Source organism: Vicugna pacos, chromosome 16 (assembly GCF_048564905.1).
Source record: "Vicugna pacos chromosome 16, VicPac4, whole genome shotgun sequence".
Lineage (NCBI taxonomy): Eukaryota > Metazoa > Chordata > Mammalia > Artiodactyla > Camelidae > Vicugna > Vicugna pacos.
The window spans coordinates 8,138,815-8,159,839 of record NC_133002.1 but is presented as its reverse complement, the minus strand read 5'-3'; the positions used below and the strand labels follow the sequence as shown (position 1 = coordinate 8,159,839).

Genomic DNA, 21,025 nt, shown 5'->3' with positions numbered 1-21,025 from the left:
GCACATGGGAGGGGGAAATCCCAATCCCAGCAACCCTCGCGAGGCTCCTGGCACAAAGCTGGACAGTCGCCATGACAAGTAAGGGCAAGTAATTACCCTGAGGGCGGAGGCGATGGGAACGGAGAGTAAAAGAGGAGGATGTGGAGAGAGTCAGGACTCTCGCCTTATTGTTACGGTAGCTACAGACCGGAATGGGTAAGTTCGACAAACCAGAGCCAGGAGGGCAGAATTGGTGGAAACCATCTTGGAAGACTTCTGCCAATGTGTCAAATAGAAGATAAAAGGAAGAAAGCCTTTGCACTTGATATTCCCTCTACCTGGAACACTCCTAGATAGCTAGGCAGTTTTTACTAATCAGCTAAAATGTCATCTTTTAGGAAGGTGTCTTCCTTAATGTCCCAGTCTAACTTATACTCCTAGATACGCTATATCACACTATCTTATTTAATTTCCTTCACAGCCCTTACCGTTTTCTGAAATGATTTGTTCTTTGCCTTAAGTACACAGGGATCTTATATACTATCTTATTCGTTGTCGTGTTTCCCAGTGCCTAGTACAGTACTGGGTAGCAAGTAAGAGCTCAATAATAAGTACTTACTGAATGAATGAAAAGAGATGAAGGTCTGAGGAATTTAGCGAATGAGATGCAAAAGAGTCAAAACCTGTAAAATGAAATATGGCGCTAGCGCCCTCTGCAGGTTGGGGATGGGAGTAGGTGCTTTCAGAATGACCGCGCAAGACGGCAGGGGGAGCACAGGCACTTCTCGCCCAAACAGAAGCTTTCGGACTACGACTCCCAGCAGCCATTAGGAGCCCCGGGGCTTGATGGGAACTACACCCCATGATCTGGTACGCCCCTGCCCCGCCCCTCCGTGGGTGGCCCGCGAAATCTGATCCGGGATACCGAGGTCCAATCGAAAGATGGGCTCAAATCCCGCGAGAGCAGGTGGTGCGTAGCGACCCACAGGGCTGAGGAACGTTGTGCTTTCCATTAATTGCTGCAGGCTTGTTAGCCTAGTCTTCCGGGGGAGGGGATATCTTCTGGCCCCCTCCCGGGAAAAGAAGGAAGGCACAGGTGGGTTTCTCCAGTTATGCGTCCCGATCCTTGCGAACTTTGAAGCAGTCTCGGCCGCGTCGGGCAGCTGGTAGCCGGCAGGAAGAGAGTTGCCTGGCCGCGGCCAATGTCTGCCGCGCTTTCTCTGCAGTATGAAGACACCGGAGGCGCCACTGTTAGCTCCGGACTGCCTTCCTTCAGACCAGGGCCCAGTTCCAGACCGTCTCTCTCCTCAGGCTTCCCCGATGGATAAAAATACAGACCCTGAACTGATGCCACCACCACTACCCGATGGGGATGATCCGCTCCGGATGTCCCCAGATAGCATGGCTGGCTCAGCTGTGGCCCAGGAGCTGGGGGAGGGGGACCCGGCTTCTCTCTCCACTCCCCTGGAAGCAGGGTGTGGTATTCCTAGTGAGTTGAGCCCTCGAATGGAGGAGCAAGAACTTTCTGAAAATGCGAACCTTCCTGCAGAAGAAACGAACAGGCCAGAGTTGGGGGCCGGAGAAAACTTGGAAGGTGTGTCTGAGGAACCTGCTCCGGAGGATGAGAGATACACGTAAGTGGTGATGCAGTTGGCTCAGGAATCCGAGGAGATTGGAAGTGTGAGATATACCTTATCCGCCCGCCCCACTTCTCCAGGCCCATTTCCACTTTGGCGATCCAGGTTTGTTGTACTCCCTGTCTTCCTTCCAGCACTTGGAACTACCACTTCTCCCAGTTGCCTCGGTTTCTCAGTGGTTCCTGGTCAGAGTTCAGCACCCAACCTGAGAACTTTTTGAAAGGCTGTAAGTGGTAAGTAAGGGTAACTGGGCAGGGAGAAAATCACACCCAGGACTTCCAGCTTAAAACAGCCCAGTTATCTGGGAGAAGGATCCACCATGGTGGGAGAGGGAGTAAGAATTCCTCTTGGACTGAGCTTAAATTTCATCTAGGACTGTGTGTCTTTTACTTCCCTCAGGGTCTTGAGGGTGCTTACCTATCCCAGAGATCAGCTTAGCCGGAGCCCTACACTTGGAAAATACAGGTCTGTCCAGCTTTCTCTTTCCTACTCCTAGGGCCCCTGATGGTTCCTGCATCTTGACCAATAGTGCAGATAACATCCTGCGGATATATAACCTGCCCCCAGAGCTGTACAGTGAGGGGGAGCCGCTGGAATATGCAGAAATGGTAAGGGTAGGGGCTAACTGCCCCTTCATCAGGCACTGCACATTTAAGACCTTCTGGGGGTGGAGAAAGTACAGTCCACATGTTTCCTGTTCACAGGCAGGATGTTTCTTCACCATGAGTTTCCCCAGGTAGTATTTTCTGCCCTGAATTCTAAAATGATTTAAAGAGATGTTTGTCATTCTTTAGTAAGGAATATGTGTTTTCTGTAAAAGAGTAGTGGATTTCTCACTGTAGTTTTTAATTAACTTGCAGATATTTATTGAATGACTACCGGTAAGTTAGTTACTGTGTTTGGTGTTGGGATAAAGTGATACATGAGACAGATGAAGAGCTGACTTGCTTTCTTGGGTGGGAGATAGACAGCAAGCATGTAAACGAATGAGTAATGAAGTTCACTATGGATTATAAGACATGCTGTGAAGGAAATAGAATGAGAAGAGGTTACCTAGAGGATCCCACTTTAGATAAAGTGGTCAGGGAGGGGCTCTCTGAAAAGGAGACATTTGAGCTGAGATGTGAGGAATGACGAGGTCAGTCATATGAAGAGCTGTAGAGAGAGCTTTCCAGGAAGAGGCAAAGATGCTACAAAGACCCAGAGCTGGGAAAGAGTTTTGTGTATTCAAGGAGCAGAAAGAAGGCCAATTTGCCTGGACTGAGGCCAGTGGGTGGAAAGTGTGGTCAGGTTGGAGAAGTGGATCTTGTGGGTAGGGCATTTGGAGTGCTTTGGGAAGCCATGGGAGAGTTTTAAAAGAGAAAAGTGAAATGATGGCTGAAGTTTAGAGAATGGATTGTGAGTGGGCAAGAGTGGAGACTCATTAGGATGCACTTATCTTGGGCCAGGCGAGAAATGATGTTGGCGTGGGCTAGAGTGGTGTCAGGAGAGAGAGATGTGGGTGGATTTGAAGTATATTTCGTAGGACTTGGAAATCAATGGGGTGGATGGGGGTGCATTTTACTCACAGGATATGAAGAGGTATTGAGACAGAAGTCAAAGGTTTTTAGGTCCCTTAAATGTGGAATGTAAAGCTGAGGGGAGACTTTGAGAAGGGCGCTAGGGATATACTTTGGAAGTGGGAAAGCGTGTCGATGGTGTCTTGTCGATGGTGTCTTGTCAATGGTATCTCACGAGAGTGTAGATGGATGAGGAAAGGCTTGTGCAGAGCCCGGAGTGCCCCAGCCTGTGGAGGTGGATGCTGGAGAAATCACAAAAGTGGAGGCAAAGAGTCATGTCTGACACTGTTAAGAGTGAGGGCAAATTTAGAGAATGACCCGGGAAGATCTCAGTGACCTCGACAAGAGCACTTTGAAAGAAGGGACAGAAGCAGAAGTCGATTAGAGTGGGTGGAAGAAACAATTCCTAAAAAGTGTTTTCCTGTGAAAGGGAGCTGAGAAATGGAATGGTGACCAGAGGGAATGTGGGGCCAAAGAAAGACTAACGGGATGCTCCTGTGAGGTCAGGAATAACCCAGTAGAGAGGGAGGAATTACTGCTGGAGGAGAGAGGTGGGGGTGAAAGTCTCTGTGGCCGGGTGAAGATGGTCCAGAGCACATTTGAGGACTGGACTTTAATAGGGGCAAAATCCTTCCTCGCGGTAGGAAGGAGGGCAGAGGGTGCAGTCAGAGCCAGCAGTTTGGTTGTTGGAAGATTGGGGTATCTCTGTCTCTTGGCTGCTCATTGGAGCAGAAAGGGAAGTTATCAGCTGAAGGAAGAGGTTTGCAGGGAGACAGCAGATGTGAAACGATCAGTCCTGGGGAGGAGAAAATCAAAACCACCATGGAACGTGGTAGTATGGCTATTCTTTGCTCAGTGCCCACTGGAAATTTGTGTCAGCCACTTAAAGTGAGACTGGTGGGCGTGGCTGTGCATCTTTCCCCAACAGTTGACTATGGTTTCTCTTTTTTACGATGAGGAGGATAATAGCACCCACCTCAGAGCTGTGCTGACAATGAGAAGAATTAGTGTAAAGTCTTACAACAGTGCTTGGCCTGTAGTAAGTGTGCAGTACACACTGGTTGTCCTTGGTGTTAGTTGAGTGCAAGCTTGGGCTGGGAGGTCTGGTTGGGGTTTGCCGGGAGAGAAGGACCTGGGGGGTTTTGAGGGTGTTTACGGGGGTGTGCCTGTCATGGTTGATCAGAATGTAAAATGAGTGGGAAAACCGACTGTAAATGGGTTTTTGATGAAGTTGGACAATTGTTGTGGTAGATATAGCAGAGCAAGGGAGCTGAGTGGATTGGAGGCTGTGGTGATGACTCGATTGTGGGAGGGGGTGGCGGGTGCAGAGTGAAGGTCACTGTTGTGGGTGCTGAGGAAGCCAAAGGATGGCAGAGGCCAGGGTGTGGGATGTTTTCATTCATTCTCTCATTGATTCATTCATTTGACACATTTTCCTTGAGCCTGTTCTGTGTGCCAGGCCTGTTTTAGGTGCTGGGGATCAGTCAGGAGCAAAACAGACACAAGTCCCTGTCCTCATGAAGCTTCTGTTCTAGTGTGGGAAACAGGCAATAAAGAAATAACAAAGTAAAATATCTATCTGACAAGTGCCATGGAGAACAATGAAGCAGAGAGGAGGATTGGGGGAATTAATTGCAACTTTAAAAGGGAGGGGTCGGAGAAGACTTCACTACTAAGGTGACATTGGAGCAGAGAGACCTGAGAAAGTCAGGGAGTGAGCCAGCCTGATATTTGGACGAAGAATATGATGGGTAGAGAGAACAGCAAGTTCAAAGTCAGCAGGAATAACAGGAATATCAGTGCGGGCACTGAGACAGTGCCCAGGAGAGAAAGTCTCAGTGATTGAGGGAGAGAGACAAAAGGGAGGAGCTAGTCTGACTGGCAGAACTGCAGAGGAGGTAGAGTTGGGGAGGTGGAAGGATTTGGAAATGCTAGTAAGGAGCAAGTGGTTGACATCCACTCACCTCCAGTCCTTGAGGATTGTACTGGGGAGGGGAGTGAGAATTAAAAGCATTTCAGCTTGAGAAGGCCACAGGGTCAGCGAGGGCCGGTCAAGTCTAGGTGGATGGACGGAGCATTCTGAGAAGATGTGAAATAAGGAAGTTTTAAGATGCTACAATAGGAATTTCAGGGGCCAAGGGGAAAGAATTTGTGGGGGAGGAGGGGTTGGGAGGAGTGTGGGGTTGGAGCTGATAAGGGCGTGTGTTGAGTAGCAGACAGGTGATAGGGAACCTAGATGGCCCAGAAGACTGGGACTTCTCTAGTGCCTGAGGTTAGTGGGAGTGCAGGTCTCGATGGTGAAAGAAGGGTGCCCAGTTCTGGGCATGGTCCTAAACGCCTGCCTAACATGCAGCTCTGTGAGAGCGGAGGTGGCTGCAGACATGTGAGTTCTCTGTTCAAGCTGTAAGGACTCCTAGCCCTGGTTCCTGGTACAGAAACCAGTGGTGTCCAGAAACCAGGGCCAGGTGGGCGTGGTACAGACAGCCTGAAAGAGTTCAGGAGCAGAGATGGTTAGAGGAGGCTGGAGATGTGAGAGGTTGAATATTGCACAAACCCCTGTAAAAGAAATGCGAATGCTAGTGGGTGGGGGTATAGCTCAGGGGTAAAACGACTGCTTAGCATGCGTAAGGTCCTGGGTTCAATCCCCAGTACTTCCATTATAAAAAGTAAAATAAAAATAAATTTTAAATAAAGAGAGAAATGAGAATGTTAAAAAAGGAAGATTCATCATTACCCTCCATGCTACAAAATTCAGCCCTTGTGAGTTTTTCTAGTCTTTCTAAGCTCTGTCCAAGTACTGAAGCTTTCTGTGTGGTTTTAATCCCATGGTAGATGGTTTTGTATACTGCATTTTTTTTTCTCTTAACAATCGTACTGTAAATGTTTTCCATGGTGCTCCAGTCTTCACAGTTACCACGTTTAATGGTATATGATAATGCACTGAGTGCCTATGATAATTTTCTTACCTGTTCCCCTATTTTGGACTTTAGGGTTGTTTCCAGGATTGTTATATCATAAATTATTTTTCAGTGAACATCTCTATGTGTTTTGATGGAGATTCTTCAGACACAGATACATTTTATAAGTAAGAAATACGCTAGGTTTGAGAGTGTCAGCATATTTGATATGTCTTGTGATACAGGTAGTCAATTTTTTTCAAAAGATTTTTGTGCTACTGCTACTTTTTTTCCTTATTACTGCTGTTGGCAGTATGAGTACCAGTTTTATCACAACCTCACTCATTAGGTTTTTTCATTTTTAATGTCTGCATGTTTAGTATGGAAATGGATAAAAATCTATATAGGTGGGGAAATTGGGGGAAGATATTTTTGGGCATTTTCACACATCAGTCTCCTACTTCTTCCTGGCAGTTTCCCAGTTCCTCCCCTCCCTTCTCTGCCTTGTCACAGAGCTTTCTGAAACTCCTATTTCTAACTCCCCTGCGTCTTCCCTGAGTATTCTTCCTACTCTGTGGCTCTTGCCTGAGGCCTTCACTTTCCTGTCACCCTCTCCAGGGGAGAACGTGCATCCTCTGTGCCCTACAGATCTGAAGTGGGGGACGGGGTGTCCTTATTTTCAAATACAATATTCAGATAATTGCTTTTTCTCTTGGTAAAAACTTGGCCTTTGAGGCTTATGCTGTTTGCTTCTCCCTAACTCACCGGAGGACCTTGGCACCTCTTGGCCCTCCTGTGCACCCTAAGTCCTTCCACCATCTTGGTGATCTCAGGTTTCCACACCAGAAGCCAGAGTCTCATCCTTTAATCTTCCTTTTCCCTAACCCCCACATCCAGTTAATTACCAAATCCCATTAAGTCCACCTAATCTGTCTAATCCATCTACTTCACTCCACTGCCCCTGTTTTAATTCAAGGTCCAATTATTTTTGGCCGTATGTTACTGGAACAGTCTCCTGTTTCCACTTTCCCATGAATACAATGTCTGTTGACTGCTGATTATACACTAGGTGATGGAGAAACAGTGGTGAGTGGGGCAGACCTGATTCCTGTCTTCTCATAGATTGTGAAGGGCACAGAGGGCTCTGGGAACATGGAGTGTAGCACCCGGCTCAGCTCAAGGGGTCTGGGAGGCTTCCCAGGGGAGGAAGTGTCTAAGAGACCCAAAGGATGATTAGGATTCAGCCAGGAGGAGTTGTTGGGGAAAGTGAAGGCTGAACATTCCAGACTCAGAGACTGGTGTGCATGAAAGCCCAAAGTTCAGGAGTGTAGCAAGGTGGCACCTTCTAGGAACTGAGAGTCAGGATGATGGAATTTGGAGATTTCACAGGAGTGAACACAGATGAGCCTTGAGAGTGGGGTGTGGGATAGATGCCTGGTAAGGGAAGGCTTTGTAAGGAGATTGGGTTTTATACTGAGGGTTTTGGGGAGTCATTGAGATGTTTTAAGCTGGAGAGTGATGCTGTGCAGAATCCAATTTAAGAAGGTCTCTAAGGCCTTGGTGTGGCTGCAGAGTGGAAACTGGAAGGGCAGGTTGGAGTGTGGGGTGCAGGAAGCCCTGGGGAACGTGTAGAAATGTCAGCAAGAAGGCAGTGGCGTCACATGGAAATGAAGGCGAGGGGGCAGATTCGAGAGAACCTCAGAAATGGAATTGGCAAGATCTGGCTGTGCGTTGGACCAGAAGAGGGAAGGGAGTGGAGAGGAGTAGCTGTCAAGGTGCTCAGACTTAAGGCTTAAAAAGTGGCTGGGGAGCTCGAGGGAGCAGCAGGTTTGAAGGCAGAGGGCTGGGTCTTTTCCAGTCACTTTGAGTCTGAGGAGCCTTTGGGATGCCCAGGTGGAGTTTGCCACCAGGCAGTAGGGTGCAAGGCTTCAGAGGGGAGAAGTGGACCCTAAAGAGTCACGGCCGGGTGACATCACTGCCAGGGCCAGCAGATAACTGACAAAGGACTGGTACCCAATTGATTTAAAGATTTCCTTCAAGTCAGTAAGAAAACGACAACAGCCTAGAAGAAAACTGAGCAAGACTGTGAAAAGATGCCCTTAAACAGAAAACTGTCTTAACTTCACTGGTAACGAGAAATGCCAATTTATATCGTAATGAAATACCATTTCACAGCCTTCAAATTGAGAAAAATTTGAAAGTCTGGCAACATCAAGATGAGGCAGAGCAACAGGCACTCGTACATGCTGCTGAGGGCAGAGTGAGTCCGGATGAGCACTTTGGGAAAAAATGTGACACGATCTAGTAAAGTTGGCAGAGCGCATACCGTGGAGCCCAGTAATCTCCCTCTGTAGCAGAAACTGCAGAGAAACCCTCCCACATGTGTACCAGAATGTTAAAGCACACTCTCCAAAACTTGGAAAAACATCAGTGACTGTCAGCAGGGAAAGGATGGGTGAGTGAAGTGCTGTGGAGCAGAGAAAATGTATGAATTTGAGCTCAGCCTGTCCCCGTAAATCTTACAATTGTGCTGGGGTGCGTACACCTTGATACCATTAATATTAAGTTTAAAGGCATGCAAGACAATTCTATATGTTGTATTTTCTCTGTAGGAAAACCTTCCTAAAGAAACACAAAAATGATAAATTCAGGATACTGTGTACCTCTGAGGGAGAGTTTCACTGGGAAGCGGTTTTGACTGTGTCTTCAGCTGGGTGGAGGAGGCACATGCAAAGAAGTATTGTTTTAATACTTCTTTGCATGTTTGAACTGTTGAATAACTTTTTTAAAGCTGTCAAATGGCACCTGGGAGGTTCTCGGTAGATATCCGTCTTGTTGGTTGGTTCTTTGTCTCTGGGTTGGGATATTGCTTATTTTTTCCTCTCCAAGTGTTGAAAAAGCAAAAGGATAAATCTGTAAGGCCTTTGGTGGCCCAAATCTGACATTAAAGTCTGAGCTGGTCCTTGAGGTCAAGATTCTGTACTTCATGTGGGCCCCATCTGCTGTCTCCTGCCTGGTTAAGTGCCCGCAGACGTCTCCCCCTGCCATAAAACTGCTCGAGGTCCGAGTGGCCTCCTTTTCCTGCCAGTGACCCAGGCATTCCTGCATCTCTGTCCAGGCTCCCGTCCTTCGAATGGTGGAAGGCGACACCATCTATGATTACTGCTGGTATTCTCTGATGTCTTCAGCCCAGCCAGACACCTCCTAGTAAGTGATGTCTTTTGCCTGTCCCCTCCCCCCCATTTCAAGGGGACCCTCTATTGAGAGAGAGAATCAGGGGCTGCCAGGGGTCTTGGGAGGAGGAAAGCTTGGTGTGCCCTTCAGATGTGAGCTGAGAGGGCTGGTCAGTTGGCTTCCTCCCCTTCCTTTGACAGCACCAGGGCCTCAGTGTCCATGTCTCTCTCAGCGTGGCCAGCAGCAGCCGGGAGAACCCGATCCACATCTGGGATGCCTTCACTGGACAGCTCCGGGCTTCCTTTCGCTCCTACAATCACCTGGTAAGGGCCTGCCTGCCCAGCCCCGGGGCTCATCCTGGCCCAGCTCTCCTTCCTCAGGAATGGCTGAGGCTCTTTGCTAGGCCTGTTTTCAGCCCTTTCCTGCCCCCAGGATGAGCTGACGGCAGCCCACTCGCTCTGCTTCTCCCCCGACGGCTCCCAGCTCTTCTGTGGCTTCAACCGGGCAGTGCGTGTGTTTTCCACATCCCGGCCCGGCCGCGACTGCGAGGTCCGAGCCACGTTTGGTAAGTAGTCTGAGCCCCTGAGGGAGGAGAAAAGAAAAGGCCCTGCCATGTGCAATGTGCAAAGGGGCTTTGTGTGAGCCAGGGGGCTCACGTCATCCTCAGTACATCCCTGGGAGGCAGTCTGCCCAGTAGTCAGAGGAGAAAACAGACTCAGGGAGGGAAAGAAACTTTCCCAGGGTCAACTGTTGGGTTAAGAGCTGGTTCACTCCTGAGCCCATGCCCTGTTGGCTGTGTACCTTTTGGTCTCCAAAATCTTGGTGTCTCTGGGAAACTGGAGGTGAAGCTAATTCCATTTTCCTGTAAGCCTTCAGCTTTCCACCCCTTCAAGGAAAAACAGGTTTGAGAGGGACGAAGTGGGGCTTGGACCTTTAGGTGCTTGGTGGGGATAGAAGGATCTAGGGGACATCAAAGATTTTCATTCTGCTTAAAACAACAGACACTGAGTCCAGCACATGGGCTCTGGGACAGGAGATGGAGGTGCACTCTGATTAGCCTGGTTAACGCTGGGCGCTCTTGCCCTCTCTCCCACTTTGTTCCTTCCCTTTCTAGCAAAAAAGCAGGGCCAGAGTGGCATCATCTCCTGCATAGCCTTCAGTCCAGCCCAGCCTCTCTATGCCTGTGGCTCTTATGGCCGCTCCCTGGGTCTGTATGCCTGGGATGATGGCTCCCCTCTCGCCTTGCTAGGAGGGCACAAAGGGGGCATCACCCACCTCTGCTTTCACCCCGATGGCAACCGCTTCTTCTCAGGAGCCCGGAAGGTAGGGGTCATGTTCTGAGATCCCAATCAAGGGGGTAGCAGCCGGGAGTGGGGATGTAGTCTGTACTGTGTTGGGAGATGGGTGTGAGGGGAAAAAAAAATCAACCCAGCTAAAGGAGTGCCTGTCAACCTTGAGGGAAGCTGGGATGTCTTGGGCGTAGGGGATTGGAGGGTAGAAACGATTCTAAGCCCCTGTTCTTTGACCTCAGGATGCCGAGCTTCTGTGCTGGGATCTCCGGCAGCCTGGTCACCCACTGTGGTCCCTGAGTCGTGAAGTGACCACCAATCAGCGCATTTACTTTGATCTGGACCCGTGAGTGATCCTGGGTCCTTCCTGCCTGGGGCCTCGATGCCCCCAGGGATGCCAGAGCCCAACTGTAGGGTCCCAGCCTGTGGGTGTGAGGGGTCCCTGCCCCAGGGGTGATGACTCCATGCCAGCAAGCCTCTCCTCTCTTCCCAGGACCGGGCAGTTCCTGGTGAGCGGCAGCACTAGCGGGGCGGTCTCTGTGTGGGACATCAGCGGGGCTAGGCATGAGGGGAAGCCGGAGCCAGTGCTGAGTTTTCTGCCCCAGAAGGACTGCACCAATGGAGTGAGGTCTTCAGTTAATTCTACAGATTTGGGGGCTCGGGTTGGGGAGGGAGATAAACCCCTGAGGGAGCAAGCATCCTGGCTCAGGGTGCTGACAGGCACTATGCATCTCTCCCTCCAGCCTGCACCCGAGCCTGCCTCTGCTGGCCACTGCCTCCGGTCAGCGTGTGTTTCCAGAGCCCACAGAGAGTGGAGACGAGGGGGAGGAGGAGGTGGACCTTCCCCTGCTCTCCATGCGCCACGTCCACCTTGAATGTCAGCTTCAGCTCTGGTGGTGTGGGGGGGACCCAGACACCAGTATTTCTGATGCTCACCAGGGCGAGAAGGGACAGGGAGAGACAGACAGAGGTGTGGGCAAGTTTATATAAAAAGCTTTGATATGATCCTAACGTCTTTGTGCCTGCTTGGGGAGGCAAATGATGGACATGGGGCTGGGATGGGTACTGGTGGGCTCCCTGGTCCAGCTGCAGTGGGGACTGGCATATTATTCCTGAAACCAGGGTGGAGAGGTGGGACAAGGCAGGAGCCAATGGGGCCGCTGATCTTGGTGTGAAGTCAAGTGATTGGGGGTGGGGTTTCATGCCATTGACTGGGTGGTTGCTAGGCAACCTGGTAAACTGAAGGGGGGAACCTGTTTGGAATCTGACTCCTAAGGTGGGGGCGGCAGGGGTCAGGGTGAGTGTGGCTAAACAGGAGTGGCAGGAGCTGTGTGTCAGACTGTTGGGTGTGACTGTGTGAGACTGTGCAGACAGTGACAGACAAGACACCCGCTCACTCCTGCTCAACACTGTTTACCATCATCCAGCAGCAGAGGGACCATTACTCAGCTCTGGGGGAAGGGGAGCCAGAGGACCGCCTCCCCTCCCCTGGACTCCCCCAGTAGGCAGGTGACTGAGTAGCCTGAGTCAAGGGCACACATGAAAGAGTAAAGGTGCCGAAAAACACAGACGTCACATTCTGTATTCCCGTTAGATGCAGGACAAGGGCGAGAGTCTTTCATTCAGCAGCTGTCACTGGTCTCCTGTTTTCTCCATTTATCCGCTCTGTCTTTGGGGGGTGGGGGTATGTTATTTCTAGAAGTTGCTCCTCCCTCCCTCCACCCCCCACGCCTTGCTAAACACAGAAGGGGGTCTCTGAAGAGATAGTCAGTAGGGGATTTGATTCTGGACCTCACAATCAAAGGGAAGGGACAGGAGGCCTGTGACGACTTGAGAGGGGAGAGGAATGTCACCTCTGCCCAGAGGTGCTGAAAGCCAGAGTTCTTACACCCAAAAAGGCAAATCCTCCCTTCCCCCAGGATAATTGGAAACAGCCCTTCCGGCTGAATGCGGGTTTGGGGTTGTAGGTACTCCCTTTCCTCTCCCAGCCCAGTTTCTCCCCAAAACCCTCCAAGAAGGGCCCAACTTTACCCTCTGATCGCTTGCCTTTCACCAACCCCAGACAGCAGTAAAGGGTCCAGGAGGCTGTGACCAAACGGACCCCAGGAGTGGGAGTTCAGGATCCTGGGTATGGTTTCCAGCGTTATTCCAGATTCTCAGTGTGACCTTGGGCAAGTCACGGGGCCTCCCTGAGCCTCAGTTTCTTCGTCACTGAAATGGGGATCCTTGAGCTCTGCCCCTCCCACTTCACATAGGTAGTCGAGACGATCAACTCAGCCCACTCCGTAAAGTGCAGAGCCCTCAAGGTTATTATTATTCTCTCCAGACCTCTCGGGAGCAGCGGTGTTTTGGGATGGGGGAGGAGGAGGCTGCGGGAGCGAAAGGGGCTGGGTTCCTCGGGGTGGAGAGGGCGAGAGCCTGTCTGGATTTGAGAGGGAGGAAGATTCCAACCGCTCCGGCGATCTGAGGGCAGGAGGGGAGACGGGCAGAAACTAAGCCAGAGACGGAGAGTCTCAGAGACAAAGGGGGCGTGAGAGACTGCGCCGGGGAGCGAGGCGGGGCGGCAGGGTGAGGCGGCTCGTTGGGCAGGAGGTGCGCGAGGTGAGGGAGGTGTGGGGGGCGTGGGCTGCGGGATCCTGCCGCCCGCTCCGATCGGGCTCCAGCTCCGGTTTTTCCCTCCGCCATCCTCTCCCCCTCCCCGCCTCTCCTTTAACTCCCCCCTCCTGGGCTCGGGACTGGTTTCCTCCCTTAGCCCGCTGCCCTCAATCCCGGCTCGGCTGGGGCTCCGGCTCGGCGTCCCCTTCCCGGCTCCCTCGTCCGGCGCCCCATGCCGCCCCCGCCCGGCCCCCGGCTCCCCCAGTCCCCCACTTAGGCCCGCTCACAGATCCCGGGGTGCTGGCGCGTGGGCCGGGGGCGTAGGGCGCCTGCAGACGGCCCCTGGAAGGGCTCCTGCGGGCTGAGCGCTCCGGAGCGGGGGCGCGGGCGGAGCAGGAAGCGGGTCCGCGTGGGAGCGCGGGGGGCATCAGCCACCCGGGTGGTCGGGGCAGAATAGCCAGGGCAGCCAAGCAGTCACCCCAGAGGGTGAGCGACTTTGGGGGAGTTGGTGCCCCGCCCCCCAGGCCTTGGCGGGGTCATGGGGGCCCCCCATTCTGGGCCGGGGGGCGTGCGAGTCGGGGCCCTGCTGATGCTCGGTTTTTGGGGGCTGGTGTCTGGGCTCAGCCTGGAACCTGTCTACTGGAATTCGGCAAATAAGAGGTGAGCGGCTGGGGTTGGGGAGACCCCACACCCTCTGGGCAGGGACTATGGAAGCTTTGGGGACTTTGGGGGCTGGGTTCTCCGAGCTGGGAGGAGGCTGGAGGGAGGGTGCTGGTGCTCTGATGTGAGCTGATGGGTAACCAGACAGAGGTGATCCTGGGAGCCAGACTCACGGGTGGCACCCAGAGCTGAATGTGGGTGGTGATAGCCATGTGTCAAGAGTTTGAAAGACCCCCAAGGGGCAAGGATCTGAAAAGTTCATGGGTAGCCAGGAGGGCAGTGGAGTGGTTATTTGGGTTTGTGGGAGACTTGTGCGGTGTGGGGGGCTGGGCTTAGAGGGAGCCTGGTTAATGTCAGCTCTCAGGAGAGCAGCTGAGTAGGTGCTGCTGAGGCGCTGAGAGGAAGGGCAGGGTGCCTCCCTTCCCAGAAGGGACTCAGTGGTGGAGATGGGAGGGAAGGGGGCTCAGTTTGGGGGCTCTGGGGACAACTCCTCCAAGGCTTTCTGACTCTTCTTCACAGTCTGTCTCCCAACTCTTGCCCACAGCCAGAGGGTCCGTGATCCCTTGGCGGAACAATTTCCCGACCAGATTTTCCTGCCTTCCTGGCTTGGGGACTTATTTCTAGAAGAAGCCTGGAACCCCCTATAGCCCCCTCTTTCCCTGTTGCATCTGGAATCCTGAGGACTCCTTCGCTCCCTCCCGCATCTTTGCCGCAAACTCTTCCACCAAACCCTCTGTTTCATGGCATGCTTGCTTTGCTCTGAAAAAAGGCCAGGGGTCAGATGAAACTTCAAGCCACAGAGAGTAGGACAGAACCCTTGGGAGGTCATCTGGGTCCCTTGCCTCCCTGCAGACCCCACTCCCTATTAGCAAAAAGTTCTATGTTTTGAAAACTTCCTCCTTCCCTGGGGAGGCTGTGTGAGCCATGGGGAGAGGGCCAGCTTTGCAACTCATCAAAGTCTAGGTCTTAATCCTAGCCCTGCTGCTTTCTGCTGTGTGGCCTTGGGCAAGTCACTTAACCTTTCTGAGTTTGTATCCTCAATCCTTACAGCTTTTATGAAGATTAGAGGTGAGGTGTCTGAATTTACTATACGCTCGTTAAAGGAGAACTAGGAATATTCTTCTTTCTCTCTTTACTTCACAACTTCCCTCCTATTTCCCTTCCCTGGCCTCCCACCCATATCTCTTTGGATCTAATCTCAAATGTCTTTTCCCCTCTCAGTCTCCTACCCACCAACTCCCAGAAGCAGTTGGAGTATCAGGTGCAGTGTGAGGATGTAAGTTAGGCTGATTCCGATAGAGTTGAGAAAAGGGAGTTAGGGTGTTCTGGGAGCTCTTTGGGGTGTTGTGTGGGATGGAGTGGGTTATTTGGGAGTCTGGGAAGGTAGCAAGCAGCAATCCCCTGTGACCAAGTTCTGAGACCCTGTCGACCATTAATGCACAGGGAGGGGCTGTAGTTGCTGGCACGTAGTGGCTGTACTGGCCCAGGGGCTGCCTGGGCTATGGGAGATGTGGGCTTGTGTTGGCTATGGGTAGAAAAGTCAACTCCTTCCATTCCAAAGCAATAGGACACTTTTCCTAGGAAGTGTGACACCAGGGGCTGGGGGAAGAAGGGGTACTGAGCAGGGAAATATCTGGGGCAGCTTTCCCACAGATCCTGGTTCCCATTAGCCCCATTTAGGGCCATTGTCAGACCAGACATTTGCCTCCTGTCACATTGCCTGGCTAACTTGGGACACTGGTCTGGATTACCCTTCATATCCCCTCCCCCATCCTGCCCTCTTTGCCCTGAAATCCCTGAAATTCAGTGGTGGCCTGGGGGAGGGGAGGCTCTGCCCCATGGTTGACTGCTGTGGAATAGTGAAATCACCTGGGAGGGGTGGGCTCTGTGGTTCCAGAGAGGCCAGCTCCTTGGTAACTGGCATCCTGTTGCCATGGCAACAGGGCTGGTGATGGAGCGAGAGATGGCAGTGTGCATGTGGCGAGGGCGGGCTGAAGAGTGCATTTGGGCACACCAAGGGGCAAGAGACCTCTGAGCCTGGCTTCCTGCTGCTTCCGACGTGAGCTTCCAGAGTCTTTAGTCCCTGTTCTGTCAGAATAGACACTCTGCTCAGACAAAGGCTGTCCTGCCAGGAAGTGGGGTGAGGGAGGCAAAGCTCTGGGATCCAGACCTCTGACACCTCTTCTCCTTGTCCACCTCGCCCTCCTCCCCATAGGTTCCAGGCAGAGGGTGGTTACGTGCTCTACCCTCAGATTGGGGACCGGCTAGACCTGCTCTGCCCCCGGGCCCGGCCTCCTGGCCCCCACTCCTCTCCTAATTATGAGTTCTACAAGCTGTATCTGGTAGGGGGTGCCCAGGGCCGGCGCTGTGAGGCACCCCCTGCCCCCAACCTCCTTCTCACTTGTGATCGGCCAGATCTGGATCTCCGCTTCACCATCAAGTTCCAGGAGTATAGCCCTAACCTCTGGGGCCACGAGTTCCGCTCACACCATGATTACTACATAATTGGTACTACTGGGCACAGGGCAGGGTCAAGTGGGGAGGTGCTCCTGGGATCAAGGGCAGATGAGGGAGGGGACTACTGGAACCAAGAGAGACCCCTTATACCCTGGGGTAGTTTGGGGCCAGGGCATGGAGACAGAATAGGGACTGGACTCTGGAGCGCCAACTTCTCACTCTGGTTCTTCTCTCCCAGCCACATCGGATGGGACCCGAGAAGGCCTGGAGAGCTTGCAGGGAGGTGTGTGCCTCACCAGAGGCATGAAGGTGCTTCTCCGAGTGGGACAAAGTGAGTATGGCTGGGATACCTCCTAAGAGCCGAGGTGGGTTGGGGCAGTACCATTATGGTCAGGAGACTGCTGTCTCAGCCCCTCTCTCCTGGGTCTTCCCCATCTCCAGGTCCCCGAGGAGGGGCTGCCCCCCGAAAGCCTGTGTCTGAAATGCCCATGGAAAGAGACCGAGGGGCAGCCCACAGCCTGGAGCCCGGGAAGGAGAACACAGCAGGTAGGAATCAGGGGTCCAGCCTCCTGCCTTCCCTAGCCTCCTCTGCTCTTGGACCCAGCTGCCCTGCCTTCACCCTCTCCCTCCCTCTTCAGTTTTGGGGGCGGTGATACAGGAAAGAGGAGAAGAGAGGATGGGAGGGTGGGAGGGGAATAGAAGCCAAATGAGGAAAAGAATCAATTAGAACTAATTAGCCAAGTCAGTGCTTCAATCAGTGCTGTCAGAGAAGTGGGGAGGACTACTTGGCACAGAGCTGAAGGGATGGACACACCTGGATTCTGAGTGGGAATTGGGGGGAGGGGAAGTGGGTCCCCAAAGGCCTGGGCACTGTTGGTAAAGCCCATGGGGACCCCTAAGGCTGGGTGTCCAGATGCCAGGGTGGCTCCTTCAGCCCCTCCCCCTCTTTCCTCCTTCACCCCTTCCCTGCCAGGTGACCCCACCAGCAATGCAACCTCCCGGGGTGCTGAAGGCCCCCTGCCCCCTCCCAGCATGCCCGCAGTGGCCGGGGCAGCAGGGGGGCTGGCGCTGCTCTTGCTGGGCGTGGCAGGGGCTGGGGGTGCCATGTGTTGGCGGAGACGGCGGGCCAAGCCTTCGGAGAGTCGCCACCCTGGTCCTGGCTCCTTCGGGAGGGGCGGGTCTCTGGGCCTGGGGGGTGGAGGCGGGATGGGACCTAGGGAGGCTGAGCCTGGGGAACTAGGGATAGCTCTGCGGGGCGGTGGGGCTGCAGACCCCCCCTTCTGTCCCCACTATGAGAAGGTGAGTGGCGACTATGGGCATCCTGTGTACATCGTGCAGGATGGGCCCCCACAGAGCCCTCCAAACATCTACTACAAGGTATGAGGGCTCCTCCAACCTGGCTCTTCTGCATCCAGCCCTTTGGGAGGTGCTCCTCCAGTTTAATTCATGGTTTGAGGGACACCTCTAGCATCTCCTCGGCCCCCTTTTCCCCACCAGCTCCCTTGCTCCCCCTGGCTGTTGCCTCTTCTCCACTTTTAGGATTTCCTAAGACCTCCACCAAGCTCGCACCTGCCCTCTGGTTGGCCGTGTGTGCCCTTCTCTGTCTCTGTGTTCCTGGGTCCTATTCCCCTGAAGGAGGGGGCAGAGACTCAGCTCCCTCTTCTGACCGTGACCCAAGGGTCCTTGTCCCCCTCACCCACTGAGAGCTAGGGGTGGGAACAGTCTGTCTTTTGGTTGCCACCTCTTTCTTTCTGCCTCTCATTGTTTTTCTCTTTTCTCTTCTCTCTCTCTCTCATTCTCTTTCTCTCTCTTCTGTCTCTAGGTCTGTTCCTCTTCCCTAGCATCCTCCTCCCTGTATCTCCTTATACCCTCTTGGCTTCTTATCCTGTGCCTCTCCCATCTCCACGGTGGGGGCATCAAAGTATTTCTCCCCTCAGTTCCCTCTTCTGACTTTTCTTACTGACCACTCCCCTCAGTCTGCCAAAAATGGGGGCCTTATGGGGAAAGCTCTGGCACTCCACCCCAGCTCAGGGCGCGGGCAGCAGGCCTCCGCCTCTGCCCTGCCCCAGGCCTCTGCATACTTACTCCGGCCATTTGGGGTGGTTGGGTCATGACAGCTACCATGAGAAGAAGTGTCCCGCTTTGTCCAGTGGCCAGTAGCAAGCTATGAACCAGTCGAGACACATGTGGACTTGGTCTGATGCTGAAGGGGCCACTTGGGACAGGAAGTGACTTGCTCCAGACAAGAAGTGATCAGGCCCGGACAGAAGTGGCCTGGGAAGTGGCAGAAGCAGTGCAGCAGGAACTGGAAGTGCCTTCATCCAGGACAGGAAGTAGCACTTCTGAAATAGGAAGTGGTCTGGCTGGAACCCGAAGTGGCTTAGTCTGGGGGGTGGGGGGAGGTGGATGGTTCTCACTCTGTGGAGAAGGAGGGGAAGGAAGAACTTCCTGTTTCAGGAGGAAGCTGGAACTTACTCTAAGAAGATCGGGTGGACTGAGGAGGATTTTCCTAGTGTTCAGTGGCACGTGCCAGGATCGCCCTTCCCTTGTTCTCTGTGCTGCTTTTAGGACAGCTAAGGTGACTGCCATCTGTGGTGGCAGGCCCAATTTGTCTTGTTCTTCCCTTCCCCTATCCCAGTATAATCTCTGTCACTCAACAGGACTACCCCAAGAACCCACCTGTTGTCCCCAGTAACCCTGATGGCTGTCTTGTTCCTCACATCCTCCATTTCCTACTCCCTTCAACCTCAACAATCTCCCTTCTTAGTGACCAAAATGGTGGCCTACTGACTGGTCTAGCTGACAGTGGTCCTTAGCAACAGCCACTCTTTCTGCAGTGACCAGCTGATACCTCTTCCTGCCCTCTAGTGCACAGTTGGGTGTCGTCTCCGTTTCCTCTCAGCTCATTTCCATTAGATCAGAGCTGCCCCTGGGCACCACGTCGGCCACCTCAATCACCAGCCAAGACGGTTGCTTTGTCCACCAGAGGTCAAGTCATCTCTCTGGTGCCGTAGTTCCCAGCTCCTTCCTGACTTTTCTAATTGCTCCTTCCAGGGAACAGGAAGTTGATGTTGCCATGGGGGAGGTGGCGGGGTATGGCCGTCACCTCAATAGTTTTACTGTAAAGGGAAATTTGAACAACAAAAAACCAAAAAAAAAAAAAAGAATAAAAAACTTCAAAAGTGGACAAGAAGGCTGGAGAATAACTGGACATAAATTGGGACAGAGACCTGGTGGATAGACGCTTACCAGCTGAGGGTTGGGTTGCATGAAACCAAGGGTTAGGGAGACTGTTGGGTTGGAGGGGTGAGGTGGACAGTGCATGGAGGGGTGGGTAAGGGGCCTGGTGAGAAGGCTGAAGAAGGCAGCCATCTCCGTCGGAGGGAGGGAGGGACCCAGGTGAGAGTGGGAGTTGCCAATAAATCCAACAGCCACAGGGCTGTACGTGAATATACTTTCACAGCTGAGGGAAAGCCAAGTGCCTATTGCTAAACCACAGCACCAGACTCAAGGCAAGTTGCAGTCAGAAACAAAGCGGAAAAAAACATGTCCACGTGTTTAATGTATTCCCTCCCACCGCTGCCCAGAAGACTCAGGAATCCAGGCATCAAGCTGCGTGACCCCTGGCTCCCTGTGTATCCATAATCCAGGCTCTTCTACCCTAAAAACCCAGGTGCTCAGCCCCTTAGACTCCACCTCATTCTCCAACCACAAAAGCGGCCGTCAGGAGCATCACTAGAGCCAGTCGGCAGGGGTCACAGCCTCTGCCCTGCCCACCCCTCCCCTGACTTTAGGTCCCCTCCTGCTGTCTCCCATCTGCCTGGAGGTCAAGGGGTCCTCCTGCCCCTCCTCCGTCCAGTGGGACCCCTGCCCCTCCCACTGTCTGAGCAAGATGCCTGGGTCCTGAGAGGTGCAGGCATTGTAAGAGGGGAGTTGAAAACTGGGAGGCCAGGTGCTGGGCTCTCTGGAATTTACTCCTGCCTTCCAAGCCCACACTGGAGCTGCCTGAGGTAGGGAGGCTGGAGGTGGGGGTGGTGGTGGAAGGGCTGGTCCCTGCCCCTTAGTGGGGGTTGGTTGTCAAGGCAACATCCCCTTCTCCACACAATGGGAAGCCCCCCTCAGCCTCCCGCGTGGATGGAGCCGACAGCCCCATCGCTGGCTATCAGCCTCAGGGACTTGGCAACCGTCACTATGACAACCCAGAGCCCAGCAACAGGGCCCAGTGAGAGAGGGAGGGGTCCACGACTGGGGCAGGGCTGTGTGTGAGAGGGGGCAAGGGAGCCGAGGGAGACTCCCCCTACACGTACATCTAGAGGCACAGGTGGAGAGACGAGAGGGAAGAGAAGTGGGGATAAATAGTCTCCGTGACAGACAAACAAACACCTCACCAAAGCAGCCGAGACATCATAACATGCTGAGAGACAGGAAGACACCTGGGGACAGATGCACAGCTGGGGAGAGGAACAGCACATTCTGCACAGTACCCTGGGACACACTCCCTTGGAGCACTGGCATCTGTAGACTACCCCCCAACATGAACAGGACAAGACCTACAGCCTTCCGTGTGTAGTGACTTGTGGATCTTTTGAGCTATTTGAAAGCTCAGGTGACTTCTGCACAGAACAACACATGCCATCCTATTCGCTTTCTAGGTACAAATACACAAACAGACTCCTAGGGTAACAACTACACCAAAAAGAAAAGAGGTGCAGAAAGACATTAATTCACTCATTCACTCAACATCCTATTAAACATCTACTTTGTTCCAGGTGCTATTT

General features: G+C 53.0%; 2 protein-coding genes across 5 annotated transcripts; both read left to right on the top strand.

The window, feature by feature from the left end:
- The first annotated feature begins 116 nt into the window (after positions 1-116).
- Positions 117-11,540, top strand: WRAP53 (WD repeat containing antisense to TP53). 4 transcript variants are annotated; one of them, XM_072940401.1, is made up of 11 exons: positions 117-195; positions 1,529-1,613; positions 1,751-1,849; positions 2,113-2,224; positions 9,191-9,279; positions 9,479-9,569; positions 9,679-9,811; positions 10,361-10,569; positions 10,778-10,881; positions 11,029-11,163; positions 11,279-11,540. In XM_072940401.1, exons 1-11 carry the CDS (start codon positions 192-194, stop codon positions 11,523-11,525), a joined length of 1,308 nt encoding a protein of 435 aa, XP_072796502.1. In that variant the 5' UTR covers positions 117-191; the 3' UTR covers positions 11,526-11,540. The 4 variants fall into 4 exon arrangements, with proteins under 4 accessions (XP_072796502.1, XP_015107146.1, XP_031532049.2 ...); XM_015251660.3 differs by lacking the exon at positions 117-195 and adding an exon at positions 930-1,075 and having other exon boundaries at positions 1,206-1,613; XM_031676189.2 differs by lacking the exon at positions 117-195 and having other exon boundaries at positions 1,206-1,613; positions 10,496-10,569.
- A 1,734-nt stretch (positions 11,541-13,274) lies between these two features.
- Positions 13,275-19,437, top strand: EFNB3 (ephrin B3). The gene is made up of 5 exons (XM_006218774.4): positions 13,275-13,790; positions 16,006-16,298; positions 16,486-16,578; positions 16,689-16,793; positions 17,221-19,437. Exons 1-5 carry the CDS (start codon positions 13,669-13,671, stop codon positions 17,628-17,630), a joined length of 1,023 nt encoding a protein of 340 aa, XP_006218836.1. The 5' UTR covers positions 13,275-13,668; the 3' UTR covers positions 17,631-19,437.
- Positions 19,438-21,025: the final 1,588 nt, after the last annotated feature.

What these genes read in the sequence shown, in the direction of transcription:
- EFNB3 (XM_006218774.4), top strand. Translation starts at nt 13,669, where the DNA reads ATGGGGGCCCCCCATTCTGGGCCGGGGGGCGTGCGAGTCGGGGCCCTG. An exon ending in CCATGATTACTACATAATTG is followed by an intron (nt 16,299 to 16,485) that starts GTACTACTGGGC and finishes CTTCTCTCCCAG; the next exon opens with CCACATCGGATGGGACCCGA. An exon ending in GCTTCTCCGAGTGGGACAAA is followed by an intron (nt 16,579 to 16,688) that starts GTGAGTATGGCT and finishes CCCCATCTCCAG; the next exon opens with GTCCCCGAGGAGGGGCTGCC.
- WRAP53 (XM_015251660.3), top strand. Translation starts at nt 1,207, where the DNA reads ATGAAGACACCGGAGGCGCCACTGTTAGCTCCGGACTGCCTTCCTTCA. An exon ending in CCGGAGGATGAGAGATACAC is followed by an intron (nt 1,614 to 1,750) that starts GTAAGTGGTGAT and finishes TCTTCCTTCCAG; the next exon opens with CACTTGGAACTACCACTTCT. An exon ending in GCCCAGCCAGACACCTCCTA is followed by an intron (nt 9,280 to 9,478) that starts GTAAGTGATGTC and finishes TGTCTCTCTCAG; the next exon opens with CGTGGCCAGCAGCAGCCGGG.